Source organism: Plasmodium chabaudi (genome assembly GCF_900002335.3).
Source record: "Plasmodium chabaudi chabaudi strain AS genome assembly, chromosome: 14".
NCBI classification, from domain to species: Eukaryota; Apicomplexa; class Aconoidasida; order Haemosporida; family Plasmodiidae; genus Plasmodium; species Plasmodium chabaudi.
In genome coordinates, this window is record NC_030114.2 from 2053222 (window position 1) to 2070402 (window position 17181).

The window sequence follows — 17181 nt, forward strand, 5'->3', positions numbered from 1 at the left end:
TTCTTAATATTATGTTTCTCGTATTATATATATATATTTTTAAGTCCTCTTATTTATATAATTAATACCAGCTTATGCTTATGTAGCAATTAAAATAAAGAGTAAAAAAAATAATTGATATATGCTTTTATCGTAGAATATATATATAATGCTTGACCCACGGAAATTGTTTACACCAAAGATGTGTGCATTTATTTTATACGTTTTTCTTTGTAAGTATAATATATAAATTCTTAAAAAAGAGATATATTTTTATTTGAGGCTTTTTAATTTTATAATACTTTATTTTTATACATAATTTTAAATTAATGAAGTATATAAAGCCTTTAAAATTGTATAGAAAAAATATAATAATAAAACATAAAACTATATAAGAACCTTAAAATGACGATACCGAGAAAAAAAGCTGATCTTTTTTTACTAAAAAAAAATGTTCATAGATAAAAAAAGATTTATAATGCTATAAAAAGATAAGCATTAGAAAATGAAAGGTGTAAAAAAAATAAAAAAAAAAAATATATAAATATAAGATCAGATAATATATGAAAAAATGGTAAAAGTACCTTAAAAAAAGTGAAATTTGTGAAAAAATGGTAGTATCCGTGATGAATATATAAGATTCTTATTCTAAAACAATAGATTTTCCTATATATATATATTTTTTTTTTTTTTTAAGTTTGATTTTTTTTGTTATTTTATGACACATTACATTATTTTTTTTTTTTTTTTCACAAATAATAGCGTGAACAACATATTAATACATACTGGTTATTTTTGTAGCACTAAATAAGAACTTACAAAATTTGAAACATCTTTTTATGTATATATTTTTTTTGTGCTTTTTTGGTCATATAATATATATAATGTGTGTATGAAATATTCATAAATGCCATGATATCTTTTTTTTCGTGCAGTGTATTTCTTTTTATATGTTTAAAAATATTGTATATTTTAAGTATATCAAGCATGTTTGAGATTTTTTTTAAAATGATTTCAACCCTTTTGTAGTGCCTTATTTGATAGACACATGCACACATGCAAAGAATATTCACTATGCTCTAAAAAAAAAGAAAATATAAAAAATACAACGAATAAAAATTCAAGAAATAAGTGTGAAAATAATATTCTTAAATACAAATTAAATGACATACAAGATATATAAATAAAAAATGTGATACAATATTTACAAGACTAATGTATGCTAAAAAAATATAAATAATATCCAAAAATTAAAAACTATAATAAAAAACAATCATATAAAAAAGAATACAAAAAAAACCAAAAAAGTGGAAATGGAATACTATATAATTCATATGCATATATATATAATATATATATTTACATATTTTTATGTATTTCCTCATAATCTTAAGTAATTTACATTTATTGTTATGTATTTTTTTTATATTGGCTGTATCCTTGATGAATTAAATATATTTATATATGTATGCATGACGCTATTATATTTTTCATTCCTTTTTCATATTATATACACTATTTTTAAATATATTCCCATAAAAAATATACATGCTTACATAAGTGTATTTTCATATACATGTGTGTAAGTAAAAATATATAAGTGAACACTTAGGCACATGTGTATTTATTAAATGCATAAATATATCGAGTGTACAAATATAACAGAAAAATAAATACAATATGAGCACTTAAATATTTACATATATATATGTATATTTCGAAGTTTTTTAAAAAATATATTATTGTCATTATAGATACTATACATACTTGTTTTTATCCTCCAAATATATTTTTTTTCTTACATTACAAATATATACATATATATACATATTTAGTGCGCATGAAAACATTTCAATATTATAGAAATGTAAAGTGCCTTTCTTATGAATATCATGAAAATTTTTTTTATTAATAAAACGCTATAAATTTTCCTTTTTTTTGTTTGTTATTTCTCTAGTTATTATATTTATTTATTTTTTTTATGACAATACAATATATCTATGTGTAACATGTTCATTTTTCATATAGAAATTATATAGGTATACGCACACTTGTTTAAACTCTCGTATATTTAGAGAGATAGAACAAATAATATATTACATATACATGTGTATATGATATATTCCCATATTTACAAGTTGTAAGTAAATTTATGCGCAAGTATAACTGAATATAGTTTTTTGTTGGACAAATGACAAAATTTATATATGTAATGAAATAATTTATAAAATCTTGTAATTTATATAATATATTAAATATAGACATTTTTCATATTCTTTAATTGTGCCTATTATTATTTTTTTTTTGATTCACTATAATTTTTAAAATAGTTGAATTTATTTAATTTTTCGTGTATGCTTCCTACTTTTTTTATATAATTTTTTAATTCCAGGTTGATATTTAATATGATAAAATGTCTAAACCTATATAAAATTAATATGTTTCATTAAAAGAAATATATATATAGCATATTATTTTTTTAATTTGATATTTATAATTATATCATTTTTATTTATTTTTAGTTTTTATAATATATTATGCACATATATATATGTTTTAATGAAAAAAGCGATATTGTTTTTTCGTTGCTTTTCATAGTATTCTTATAAATAATGTAAAAAATATTTAAGCTTATAAATTATTATGAATTTACATTTTAAATACAACAATTATACATGTATATATAACGAAAATAAATTAATGGTATATTATGTGTCAATTAAAAAGACTAAATGATTTTTTGAATACTATATTTTTTAATTTATAAATGTTTGAATATTGATATTTTTACAGAAAAGTTGATATTTTTTTTTATTCATCCATTCCATGTATCAAAATTATACAACTTCTCAAGACCACTGTCAGAATATTACGGTGTACTAATTAGATATACATATTACATTACCATACATGAATTTCATTAATTTAGTTTATATGTCTTTTACAACGATTAAAAAGCTAGAACAAAAAATATGCCTTTTTATGATTATATTATTAAATTGTTTATGAACTAATTACATAACACCGTATTTTTGTATTGAATATATGAATGATAAAATAAAAATATATATTGCTATATTTATACATATGAATAATTATTAAATTGATAATATATGTATATATTTCATAATTTTTTATTTTATCGATATTTAATACATAAGACATTATATATGTTTATGTTTGATGCCTGTCTTTTTTCACCTATATCTATATTGTATTAAAAATATGTGTATATTTTAATACTTATAAATATATGTCAAGTAATAATTTCCCTTAAATTTTTTTTTAAATTAATGTAATTTATTTTTTATTTAATGATTAATACTGTTGTATACCTGTCAAAATGTAAACATACATATTATATATGTCTTATAATAAATATTATAAAGACATTATAAATATATACAAGCATGTCAATGTGTATTTCCTACTCTTTTTAATCAAAATGGTAAATTAATCATAAAAATTAATGTATAATTACATTTTTTTCTTAAAAAATTTAGAACAACTTTATATACATTTGTCAAACAAAATATTGTAGCAAATTTGTCTATGGGTATAGTGCATATTTTTTTTGTATTATATGCATTTTTATGTAGAATTACGTTATTTATTTATGTATTTAGTTGTTCATCGATTTTATGAACATATATTTATAGCTATCTGTATATAGCATTTTGCATTATTGTATACCACCAAATTAGACATAATACATTTTTCTATTTATTAGCATAAAATAATTTTATAAATTTAATGATATATTACTAATACAAGGAAGAATACTCCATATTTATTTCGAGTCCGGAATTATTCAAAAAATATAATAATATAATTTTAATGATTAATTAACCTCGTTATTGCTTGTATACATATACGCATTTACTATTAATGGCATTACTATTTATTTCATTCCTAATTTATTCATAATTTATTCCTATTTATAATATTTGAATTATAATTATATAGACATATTTATCACAACACATTCATATATAATACATGTGTGTTTTACTTAAGTAATTTCATTTGACACTTACTGATTGATATTTTTTCTTATTATATATATAACCCCCTTTGTTGTTACGTAACATTTTCTTGAACATTTTAGAGAAATGAACGATGAAATGTGTGCAAAAGGAAATTTGCATGTTGGAAAATTACGAAACATAAAGGGCGAATATGGAAATGAAAATAATGGATATAATTCATATGATCCATTAGATGGAAACCCTCAAACGAGAGAAAATGATGATGCAGAAACAAATGATTCTATATCTAGACAATCCGTAAATGATTATGATTGCATAGACAATCCAAATGACGATATATATATAAAACAAGGAAGTATTAGAGGAAGAGAAAATGCATCAAAAAATGATGAAGAAAACTTTAGTTCAGCTATTAATAATTCAAAAATTAAAGTATTTAATATGAATTATAAAAATAACTATAATAAGCAATATGATGAATCATATATTGCATGTAATAATACAAAGAATAAAATGTTTGATGATGATGAATATGATGATAATGATAATATTGATGATAGTAGGAAAATAAATACAAAAAGAGGTAGCATAAATCAAGAAAATTATGAAGGGATAAATATGAGAAGTGGAAATAAAATTCGAATCATTAATAGGGAAGAAAACAATGAAAATAATAAAAACTACTATGATGAATATTCAGAACAATATGACAATGATATTGGTTATGAAATGAACCCAAAAAATAATTCGGCAAAAAATAATATTTCACAATATAGAAATAGTATAGACTCACCAAGAACTGGAAGAAATAAAAAAAAAAAAACTAATGATAATGTATATTATTACGATGATGTAAATACAGATATGTTTAATATAAAAAAAAATACAAACATTGATAAATTAACAAAAAAACAATTAATAGCATATATAAAAAATAATTCCCGAGACGACGGTGATGAAATTAGTAATAATATGATGCAATATGATGAAAAAAATAAAAATTATATTGAAGCATTACGAGAAAATTGTGCAAACGATGAACATAATTATCCGGATGATTTATATTTGTCTAATCAAAATTATTCTTATAAAACTGGTGGAAATAATAGAATTAATGGAAAAGCTATAAATGTACGAGAACGAAAAAAAAGAAATCGAGCTTCTACATTTTCTCCTACAAATAATAACAATGAATATAATGGACCTGATAGAGTAGATGAAGATGGTCAATATCAAAACGATAACATCCCTAGTGATAATGATGAAGATATGCACACTAATATATATGATAGTAATAAATTTGTAAAAATGCATAATAATATAAAACGAGGGGAAGAATTAAATGATATAGACAATATACATACAGGTAAAGTAAAAAGCGAAATTATGAATAAAGATTTAAAAGGATATGAATCTGGTGATATTTGTAATAGTAATAATACAAAATTTCATGAATTAATAAAAAATGATAAAAAAAGAAAAGAATATATGTCTGAAATAAAAAATAAAGATAATGTTTTAAATAGCAATAATGAAAATTATTTTAAATTACATTCAAATTTACCAAGTAATTTATTAAGTACTAGTACAAGTAGTAGCTATAGTAATGATAATGTAAAAACCAATACTCAAAATTATAGTATAAATGAATTATCTTCAAATGCATTTACTAATAAATATTATGGTGATGAAACATTGCCAAGTAATTTGAATATGAATGATGAATTGGGTAAAACACACACAAGTTTTAATTCTACTCCATTTGATAAAAAAAAAAGAGGTAAAAGCGAAGGCAAAAAATTTGCAATAAATTCATATAATAGCACATTTGATGCAAATTCAAATACTATTAGCTATATGAATATGAAAGAAATGAATAACGATTTAATAAATGTAAAAAGATTAAAACACATGGGCAAAGAAAATAGAGTAAATATGGATGATACGCTAGACACTAGTATCATGTTTGACGACGACTATCCAACCAATGAAATAGAAAATAAAAAAAATATAAATCTCAATAGTAGTTCCAACATGATTAGGAGTAATACTCAAAATTTTAATTCCAATTTAAATGGAAAAAATAAAATTCATGATGATGATGATAATGATATGATATCTCATGATGAAGGTAAATATAATAGACGAATAAGTAAAACAGGAAATAATTCATATATTTTAAGAAAAGATAGTGCTTGTGATAGTAAGAATAATAATGTATTATGGCGAAGTGCTGATGACCCATGTGCAGAAATGGAATATAACGAAAAAATAAGCAATACTTCCGCACATAAATATAAAGGTGGAAATAATAAAGATGATGATGAACAATTCGAACGAACTATATTATTTAAAAGTAAAAGTTATAGTGAAAAAGACAAACTTGCAAATATTTATTTAAATAAAAAATCATCTGTTTTCTCTGAATTTAATGATGATGAATATGAACAAGAAAATACAAAAAAGAAACATAAATTACAAAACCAAAATTATATTCATAATAATGATAGTAAATTTTTATTAAATAGAACAAAAAGTCTAAGTATAAATCTAAATAGATCAGAAAATGATGAAGAAGAATATGATAGTAAACAAAATGGAGACGATAATCATATTAATTCATATTCTAGTAGAGAAAATAATAGAGATGATGGCATGATTAATGTTACTGAAGAACATATGTTAAATTCAAACCCTCTTGCATCTGAACCCCCATTAAATGAAATGCATAATTTACCAAAAGTAGGAAGTAGAAAAAAATATGGTTTAATTACTAAGGTTGAAAAAGAATGTAATGAAAACGATGATCAAGAGATTGGAATGTCAAATGATTTGTCAAACAAAATTCATGGAAATCTTATCAACGACCTAAATGACGAGGTGCATAATGATACAAATAACGACCCAATGGATGATAATATAAATGAAGTACATAATGTCATGGGTAGTAATAAATCAAGTATTAGTATTTCTAATGAAAGATCTAGCAATATTATTTCAAGTTCCAAACCCCCAATTGATATAAATGTGTGCACATTGGCTAATTGCCCAACACATAACCCTCAAGGTTATACTAAAACTTTATCAAGAAAAGGAGATGCACAAGGGGATGTACAGGAAGAAAGTGAAGAATTGAAAAGAATACCAGGAGTATATTATGATAAAAATTCACAAAGATGGTTTGGTGAGCATAAAATAAATGGTGTTAAGTGTGCTCAAAGTTTTGCTGTGAAAAAACATGGATGTGAAGAAGCAAAAAGATTAGCTATTGAATGGAAAAAGGCTAGGATTAGAGGAGAAGCATGGGATAGGTTTGTAAATAAAAAGAAAAAGAGCAATAATAATACTAGCTGCATAAACAAAGCAGCAAAAACTAATAGAGAATCAGTAGAAGAATTAAGAATAAAATATTTATCTATGAGTAAAAATATGCCAAAGGTTAGAGGAGTATGGTTTAATTCAACACCACAAAGAATGGGATGGGTTGGACAAGCATATAAAAAATGTAAAAGAATTGAAAGAATTTTTTCAGTTAATAAATATGGATTTGAAGGTGCACGAAAACTAGCTATAGCATTTAGAAATTCACAAAAACCATCTAATGAAGATAGTGATGAAGATAGTTCATCAAAAGATGATAAGGGAATGCCTAAAAATGAAGATAACATGAATAATTATGATTACAAAAATAATTATTCCAATGATATAAATGATATGAATCATGATAATAATACTCATGGTAATAACATGGCTGCTATGTCTACTGCTGATACAACTTCAAGTAATCATAATAAAAATGAAGATGACTATGATGATGATAATATGAATTGCAATGGGGATAATATAAAAAATTCTGGAAAAAAAGACACAAGAATAAATTTATGTAGAGATGCTATATTATTTATTTTACACGATTTAGAAACCATATTAGAATTAAACACGCCTATGTTAAATAAAAATGTGAATATATATAAAGCATGCATAAAGCACCATTTAAATTATTTAACATTAATAAAACATGAAGAACAAATTATTCCATATTTAAACGTTTTTGGGGATTATATACAAAAATGTATTTTACCAACTGATTTACCATATGCTGAACTTTATGTTCTCATTGATTCATTAATTCATAGTGATATATTACCTTCATTTGATCATAAAGAAAATTTTTCCGAATATTCAGTTGCCGAAGATCCGGGAATCATAACTCCATCAATGTTGTTATGAAGCACATATGTGTATAGGGCGTATACACGTGATCCGTTTTGTCTATACATATATAGCATATGACATTTTTTACAAGTAAAAATCGATGTTTTGTTACAAAAGGTATATATCCATTAATCTAATTGTGAGCAAAATATAATTGAGCCATGATTATTGCCTCATTATTTTTGAGCTCATATATTTATTACAATTTACATAGGAGAATTAGGCATTTTTGTATATTTCTAATTTCAGTATTTTGTCGATTATTACAAATATTATACATAGTGACACAGATTTCAGGCATCAGACTAAATATATATACATGCAAATTTGCATATATATGTGTTTGAAGATAAATATAAATAAAATGGAAGGAATAAAATCAAACGCATTGTGTGTGCAAAATGCAAAAGCTATAACCAATTTATGATTATGCTTTGGATATATTATTTCTTAGCAATAATAAATATTTTTATTAATTTTTATTGTTTTGATATTATTTTTATATTGTTTTACAGTTTTTAATTATTATTCCAATTTTTTATTTTAAATTTAATTAGCATATATCACAAATTCTATGGAATGAAAAGCCAATATTACAGTATGCATTTTTTTTCGAACTGATGTTCTCAAAGGAATGAAGAATCCTATTATGAAAGCGTATATGCTATGAATTTATTCGTTTTATTTCATTTATTTTGCATTAATAATACCTGAACAAATTTCACATTGTCCATTTATTTTGTCAACTAACAAATTGATATATTTATACTTGCGTATATCACACTTTATTTTTTTAAACATATTATTAATGCTAGTTTATTTCACAATGACTTTATATTATTTTTATGTTAATCCCGAAATTGTGAAGGATACCTGTGCTGTATATATACGCCGTGAGGTATCATCATTATTTTTTTATAACACCCATTTTTTTTATTATTTTTTTTGAAAAAAAAATGAAACAGTATAATAACATAATGCTAGTCTGTTAATAGCTGTCAATTTTTTATTAATATTTCGAGAATTGCAAAAGCAGTTATTCATCAGGTTACTCAACAATGAGTCCTATAACATGAAAACGAATGCATATGATTATTGCTAATTGATATTATTTTATGGTAATCCAAATATTTTCGAAAAAATGTAAACTATTAAAAAAAATTAAACCTTAAATATTTTATTACTTAAAATGATCAACATTACTTGCATGTAAATTGTAAACTAAATATTTGTAGCTTCTATTAATTATAAGATTTATGTATGCAACATATGTATTAAGGGAATTATTATATAAGCATATGCAACATATATCAATTGAAGGCGAACAAATTATATCGTGCTTTTATTATTTTTTTTTCTAAAATATATTTAAACGCTTCTTAATTTAAATATTTTTTCCCGTATATTTTTTTCGCAATATAGATTAAGAAAATTCCTAAAACATTAATATTATAAAAAATGCGTTGAATTATTATATTTTGTTTATTTTTATTTATTATAAACTGTAGATTGTTATATATTAAAAAAATATATATATTTAATTATTTACAAATATTATAATTTTTATAAGATGAAAATATAATAATAAAAATGTTGCAGAAACAGTAATAACATTTTAGGCGTTGGTATATAAAGATGCATGAAAATGATCAAGGCAAGAATATATGATGATACCCAATAATAGTAGAAAAAACAATTATATGCAAGACAATAATTATACATATATATAATACAAAGATATAAGGTATGTAAATTTTATATCCATACTATATTTTGAGAGAATATCTATTGATAATAAATTTGGGGAAAATGGAAGAAACGAATTATTTAAAAATCCCTAAAAGGGAAGATATAAAACCAGTTTTACAGAGAAAAGATATAAATTTAGAAGATGAAAAAACAGAATTCCTTTGTTTCATATGTTTGGAAAAGAATTTAAAAGACTTTGTTTTATATCCATGCTGCTCTTTATGTTCAGCAGTTGTTCATAAAAAATGCTGGTACAAGTTGAGGAAAACACAAAAATTAAGTTCTCTTAGATCAAAATTATTAGGATTAAATAAATTAGATCCAATATTATGCTCAATATGCAAAACAGGTGTAGCAAAAATAGAAGAAGAAGAAGGTGATGATTTTAAATGGGCACAAGATTGTAATAGTAATAAAGAGTATTTACAAGATGAGCTATTGAGAACTATATATTCTGTTTTAAATAATGGAGTAGATAATCATAACAATAATTCTGTTTTACATTCCAGATATATATTTGTTTTTAATTTAGTTTTCTTAATTATTTTGATAACTTTAATAGTATTGCTTATTTTATTTTTCAAGGTCCCAATACCATATGCATTTCTAATAGGCTTACTTGTATTATATGAAGTTATTGTTATACAAATAGTGATATATTTTTATATTAAAATTAAATATAATTAAAAAAAAATATGAAGAATTTTTGGTACAACTGCCTTTATAGAATTCCCTATAGAAATGACAAGAAATATATATATTAATTCATTATTTGCATGGATGTATTAATTTATATTTGTATTGTATAAATGTTCCATGCAGCATATCATATTTTTATATTTATGTGCAAGTAAGCATATACAATGTGTATACGTAATATGCCTATTTATTATACCTTTCCCATTTTTATCATATTTCTATAGCATTCTCACATTATTAACAATTTATTACTAATGAACTTAACCATTTCCGTTTTTTTTTTCACTTTTGATGCTATATATTTGTTTTTTCGGGTTTTATATCCATGTCTTTTATATTTATTTTTTTCATTTTTTGTTTTTTATTTGATTTTATTACAATTTTTTTGGTTTTAAAACTATAATAATACCACTGATAATTAATATTTGTAAATTACTTCAAAAATTCCTTTAAATTTTATAGAAGTTATTTAATTATTTAAGTAGCTTAAAAATAGTATAATTATTGCAATACACATTTATGAGCTAATTATGATAAAAAATAAAATCATTAGGTCTCTATAATTATTATTCTAATGTTTAGAAGAAAATAATGACAAAAAAACGAAAACAAAAATGTAAGACTAAAAAAATACAGAAACATATAAATAAATCTGTTGCCATAATGGACATATATTTTTATTATTTAGGATGCACATAATAGACTTTTATATTCATGCAAATAATCATTATAATTTTTAGTAAATTATTTGATGTAATTAAAAAAGGATCATATTTGTATGTGCAACATTACCAAATCATTATACTGCTAAAATGGTATATATTTCTGGTTCTTATTCTTGTTTTATTTATGCTTAGATTACATTTTTAATCATTTTAAGTTAATCCATTGTTCAGCCAAATTGTGATAAAAACTGTCTTGCCCCATTATTGGGGATGTATTAAACATATAGTCATCTATTTGATTAAAGATTTCCATGACTTTATTTGGGTTTATATTATTATTACTATTGAAATTTCCTGTTCTTAAATATTGTGGCATATTAATACTATATTTTTCATGTTTATTGTTATTTTTTAAATATTTAATTCGATTTATTAAAAAAAGTAACTCTTCAAATTGTTGTTTTTGGACATTTAAAACGTAAGATATTTTTTTTTTACTCGCTTCCATCATTTTTATTTCATTATTTATTTCATTTAAAAAATGATTATTTTCATTTTCAATTAATTCTATATTTTTCCAATCCTTTGGTTCGAAATTATAATGTATGTTAAATGATGGGTAAGAAGAATCCACACTTATAGTATCCTCCATTGAGGCAGCTGAAGGAAAATTTTCATTTCCCTTTTTGAAAGGAGGCATACAATATATGGATATGACAAAAATAAAATTAACACAAAAATATAATAGGATATTCATTGTTGAATTTTTTTTTTAAAGAAAACAGAAAGAAATAATTTTTTGAAAAATATATAAACTTTATGTCTTTATTATATAATTTACGAATAGAAACATATCAAACACATTTGCCATTATATATATGGATAGAGAATATTTCAAAAGGAGGTATGGTTTGGATCATTGAGAATCACAAGTATAATTCTTAAAAAAATGCAAATTTTCTATTTAGTTACAATTGACCGTGGCTACTTTATATATAGTTACTGTGTATATACACAAGACATAAGTTAATAAATACCTTTATAAACAACTTTTTAGGAACATTTAAAGATTATATATAAGAATTGTTAAAGATGTTTCTTCATCTTTTGCAATATTTATTTTCACAAAAAGAGAAAAATAATAGTTTAATATTATATTAAAGAATTTTCGAACATTATAGTACAATTACTCTACCTCAAAATTAGTTATTTTTGAAAATGTATAAATTTGAAAAATGCTTAAAGTATAATTATACTAATAAATATCTCATGTTGTGATGTTTTTTTGTATATCATATATATATGCGCGTGTGCAACTATTTTCATAAGTTTAGTAATATAACTTATTTTTTCTCTTTAATTGCATATATCCCACATTTATGTATTACCATTTTAATTTTTTTTAAATGCCACTGTGAACAATATGATAACGAAAATAAAAGTAAAAAAAATAAAAAATAATAAAAAATTAAAAAAATAATCGATATAAAGTGATAATCGTTTAAGAATGATAATTTAAATTAAGCATCCCTTTATTATTTCGTTTTTTGTGAGATTACATTGCTAGATAAACAATGTAACTCTTTGTTTCCATTTCATTTTTTATCCATATATGTTTCAATATTTAAAAGGGAAAATAAGAAACAAGGGAATAAAAATGAGCATATGAATGGGTACATATACTGAGTGTGAAAGTACGAACGCACGAATGCTTGAATAAACATTCAACTGTGTAAAATGAAAGGCGGACTGGCAAAGTTCCTCTCTCTTGCAATCCTTACTATAACATATTTATTACAGCAAACTAAGTGTAAACAAAATACATATATTAATAATTTGAGAGTGAAAGATGGGAATAGTTTGAATTTTTTAAAATCAAAATTAAATGCAGAAGAAGCGTCTGGGTACTTTTCAAAATATGATAGAAGTTTATTTTCCCACCTCAGAAAAAAAAAACACAAAACAGGAACAAACTATATGTTTTTAAAAAGCTTGCAGCCAATTAATAATAAAAAGGAGGAATTGAATAAAACTGTAAAGAAAAATAGTAAGCATAGTTTTCGTTGTAATAATTATGATGCAAAAGATATTGTAATATTAGAAGGATTAGAAGCTGTTCGGAAAAGACCTGGAATGTATATAGGAAACACCGATTCAAAAGGTTTGCACCAAATATTATTTGAAATTGTTGATAATGCAGTAGATGAATATAATAATCATGAATGCAATCAAATTAAAGTTATAATACACAATGATGAAAGTGTAACTATTGAGGATAATGGAAGAGGTATACCTTGTGACATCCATGAGAAAACAAAAAAATCTGCTCTTGAAACAGTATTAACGGTATTACATTCTGGGGCAAAATTTTTAGATGATGATACAAATATGGTAGTGGAAGAAGAAAAAGGAAAACAAAAAAAAACGAAAAAAGACGTGCAAGAAACTGGAAATGCCAATGTAAGTAATAATTCTAAGGGAACTGATACTTCTGTAGACGGAACAAAGGAAAATAAAGATAAAAACAAAACAAATGAGAGTTTACAAAAATATAAATATTCATCTGGATTGCATGGTGTGGGTTTATCTGTATCTAATGCGTTAAGCACATTTATGAAAGTAAATGTTTTTAGAGATAATAAAATTTATAACATTGAGTTGGAAAAGGGAAAAGTAGTAAAAGAATTAAATGTGCAAGATTGCCCAATTAAAAAAAGAGGAACACAAATACATTATAAACCTGATAATACAATTTTTAAAACAAATATAAAACATAATAGTGAATTTATAAAAAATAGATTACATCAGTTAGCTTATTTAAATGATAAGTTAACTTTTTATTTTTATGATGAAAGAAATTCAAATAAAGGTAACAATGATAATGTTTCAGAAAATGGTGAAAATAATTCTTACAATAAGCTAGATAATTATGATTATGAAATAATAAAACATGAAGGAGGGTTAGATGAATATATGGAAAAATTAACAAAAAATAAAACAAACCTGTTCAAGGTTAACAACAAAGTTATTAGTATAAGTTGCTTTCAAAAAAATATACATGTTGATTTAAAATTAAAATGGGTAACAAATCAATATAATGAAAATATCTTAAGTTTTGTAAATAATGTAAATACAATAGATGGAGGTACACATGTTGATGCAATGAAATATGCAATAAGTAGAAGCATTAATTATAATGTCAAAAAAAATGAATCGATAAAAAATTTTGTAAATATACCAGGTGAATATATAAGAGAAGGTTTAACAGCTATTTTGTCCATAAAAATGAATAACCCGGAATTTGAAGGACAGACAAAAACAAAATTAGGTTCTTATTATTTAAAACCGATATTAGAAAGTATTATTTTTGAAAAATTATCAGAAGTATTTGATTTCGAACCAAACTTATTAAATACAATATATTTAAAAGCGTTACAGGCAAAAAAAAGTGATGAAGAGGCAAAAGCAGCTCGAGATTTAATACGATCAAAAAATAATCAATATTATTCAACAATATTGCCAGGGAAATTAGTAGATTGTATTTCTGATGATATAAGTAAAAATGAAATATTTATTGTAGAAGGAGATAGTGCAGCGGGTAGTGCCAAACAAGCACGAAACAGAGAAATTCAAGCCATATTGCCATTAAAAGGGAAAATATTAAATGTTGAAAAAATTAAAAATAATAAAAAAATATTCGAAAATGTTGAATTAAAATCATTAATTACGGCTATTGGGTTAAATGTCAATTATGATAATAACAAAACTGGAAAATCTAATACAAATAAACGAAATGATAATAAAGATATAAAAAAAAATAATTTTATTGATAATTCTTTAAGATATGGGAAAATAATTATTATGACTGATGCAGATGTGGATGGGGAACATATTTGTATTCTTCTTCTTACATTTTTATATAGGTTTCAAAAAGAAATCATAGAAAATGGTAATGTATATGTTGCTTGTCCACCTTTATATAAAGTTACATATAATAAATTTTTTGATAACAATATAAAAGACCGTGTAATAAGCAAATTTAATGTTACTACAAAAGCTTCAAAATATATTATACATACATATTCAGATTCCGAACTTAATGAGTTATTAGCTTTATTAGACATGGATAAAGCCCAAACTTTTGAAAATAAAAACAATTTGAAAAAAAGAAAGAAAGAAAATTTTATCAATGGACAAGGAAAACTTAATGCAACTAATGAAGATGAAAATAATGCAAATTTTGATTCACAGAATGACCAAGATACTTCTGAACAGAATCAAACAAATTCCTTTATAAATAACGATATGCCATTTAGCTCTTCAAAAAAATATGAAATACAACGATTTAAAGGCTTAGGGGAAATGATGGCTGATCAGTTGTGGAGTACCACAATGGATCCTCAAGTTAGAAAATTAATCAGAGTCACAGTAAGTGATGCGATTAAAGCCAATAATTTGATAAATTCATTAATGGGTGAAGATTCAAAGTCTCGAAAAGATTTTATTATAAAAAATTCAAGTTCGAATTGAATATAGTATGTTTATGTGTATTCCCATGCATGTACATATGCACATGTATGAATGTTTTTCAATCTTGTTTCATTTTTTTTTGTCACACTTTCTTTGAGAAAAATAAAAAGATTTTACATTAGGTAATGCAATAATGATTATTAATATTATTGCCTTTTTAACCTAATCTCACTTTTTGACTTTTTTGATCATATTTTTAATTTTATTTTTAAAACTATTTTTTACTTAACTTTTTAATGTCATATTTAGCATAAAATTTTAAACCACAATTTATTTTAGCTATAATACATGAACAAGGAATAAAAATAATATCATATTTATATGTAACACCAATTGTACAATGATATAATAATGATATGTTTCTAGCACTATTAATTATATCTATATCAGTATAGTAGTTGTTACTATCTATTTCTTTCCCTTAATTTTCCTCTTTACCTAAATATAATATTTCGGAAACATTTCCTTTAATACCATTTGACTTACATTTTGTTAGCATTTTTTAATTATATGTGTTTTATATTTTGTTGGACCCATAGCTATTGGATCTACAATTGGAATGAATTTTTCTTTGATATGCCCACTCCTTAATTTCTCTAAAATGTTTATATTATAAATTTATGGTGTATTTAATATTGTGTAACTTTGCCATCGAAGAAAATGTTCGTATTGTTGTCAAAAATAAATACTTTTCATATAGCATATATGAAATATTGGTTGTGTGCATACAATTATATCGATTAAAAATATACCAAAGTATATATATACTTATTTATTTGGGAAATTTATAATCAGCATTATTTAGATATCTTTTTGAGCTTATAAAATTTGACACACTTTTGTAATTGCAGCAAGATAGTGGACATAATTTTAAATTGGAAAAGAAATACCCATACTCAAAACATAAAATATCAAATGATATCGATATAAATTTATATAAAAAGAAATAATTTTAGCGGAAAAAATATCCAAAAATAATTGAGTGCCTAAATATAGCATATATTACATGGTAACCCTTTATATAATATAGTGTATAGAAAAAAGGGAATGAGCAAAATGCTATTTTCCAAGGTTGGTAATTAAAGAGAAAATAATAAGGTGCAGACAAATTAATAATAATACAAATTTGTCATCATATATTCATTTACTTGAGTAAAATCAGGTTAGTTCTAATGAGCGAGTGATAAAAAACTATAGCACACTATAAAAAAGGAGAAAATACCGAAAAAAAGTGGAAAAAAAATATATTTTATTTTTAAATATAAAAATATTTAATTCTATATAAATATTTTCCAAACTAATGAGTAGTTTAGTATATGAAAATTTTAGTAGAACATACAAAAAACAAGTATTAT

At 22.9% G+C, this 17181-nt stretch overlaps 4 protein-coding genes across 4 annotated transcripts; 3 read left to right on the forward strand and 1 right to left on the reverse strand.

The window, feature by feature from the left end:
* Window positions 1-4091: 4091 nt before the first annotated feature.
* On the forward strand, window positions 4092-8198 carry PCHAS_1456000 (AP2 domain transcription factor, putative; the record flags this gene model as incomplete). The annotated part of the gene is made up of 1 exon (XM_016799813.1): window positions 4092-8198. The coding sequence occupies one exon, from the start codon at window positions 4092-4094 to the stop codon at window positions 8196-8198; it is 4107 nt and encodes a 1368-aa protein (XP_016655056.1).
* Window positions 8199-9992: 1794 nt separating this feature from the next.
* Window positions 9993-10619, forward strand: PCHAS_1456100 (conserved Plasmodium protein, unknown function; the record flags this gene model as incomplete). Its single annotated transcript, XM_729692.2, has 1 exon — window positions 9993-10619. The coding sequence occupies one exon, from the start codon at window positions 9993-9995 to the stop codon at window positions 10617-10619; it is 627 nt and encodes a 208-aa protein (XP_734785.2).
* Window positions 10620-11501: 882 nt separating this feature from the next.
* PCHAS_1456200 (conserved protein, unknown function) lies at window positions 11502-12053 on the reverse strand (the record flags this gene model as incomplete). The annotated part of the gene is made up of 1 exon (XM_730314.2): window positions 11502-12053. One exon carries the CDS (start codon window positions 12051-12053, stop codon window positions 11502-11504), a length of 552 nt encoding a protein of 183 aa, XP_735407.2.
* Window positions 12054-13033: 980 nt separating this feature from the next.
* On the forward strand, window positions 13034-15826 carry PCHAS_1456300 (DNA gyrase subunit B, putative; the record flags this gene model as incomplete). The annotated part of the gene is made up of 1 exon (XM_739135.2): window positions 13034-15826. One exon carries the CDS (start codon window positions 13034-13036, stop codon window positions 15824-15826), a length of 2793 nt encoding a protein of 930 aa, XP_744228.2.
* Between the last annotated feature and the right edge of the window lie 1355 nt (window positions 15827-17181).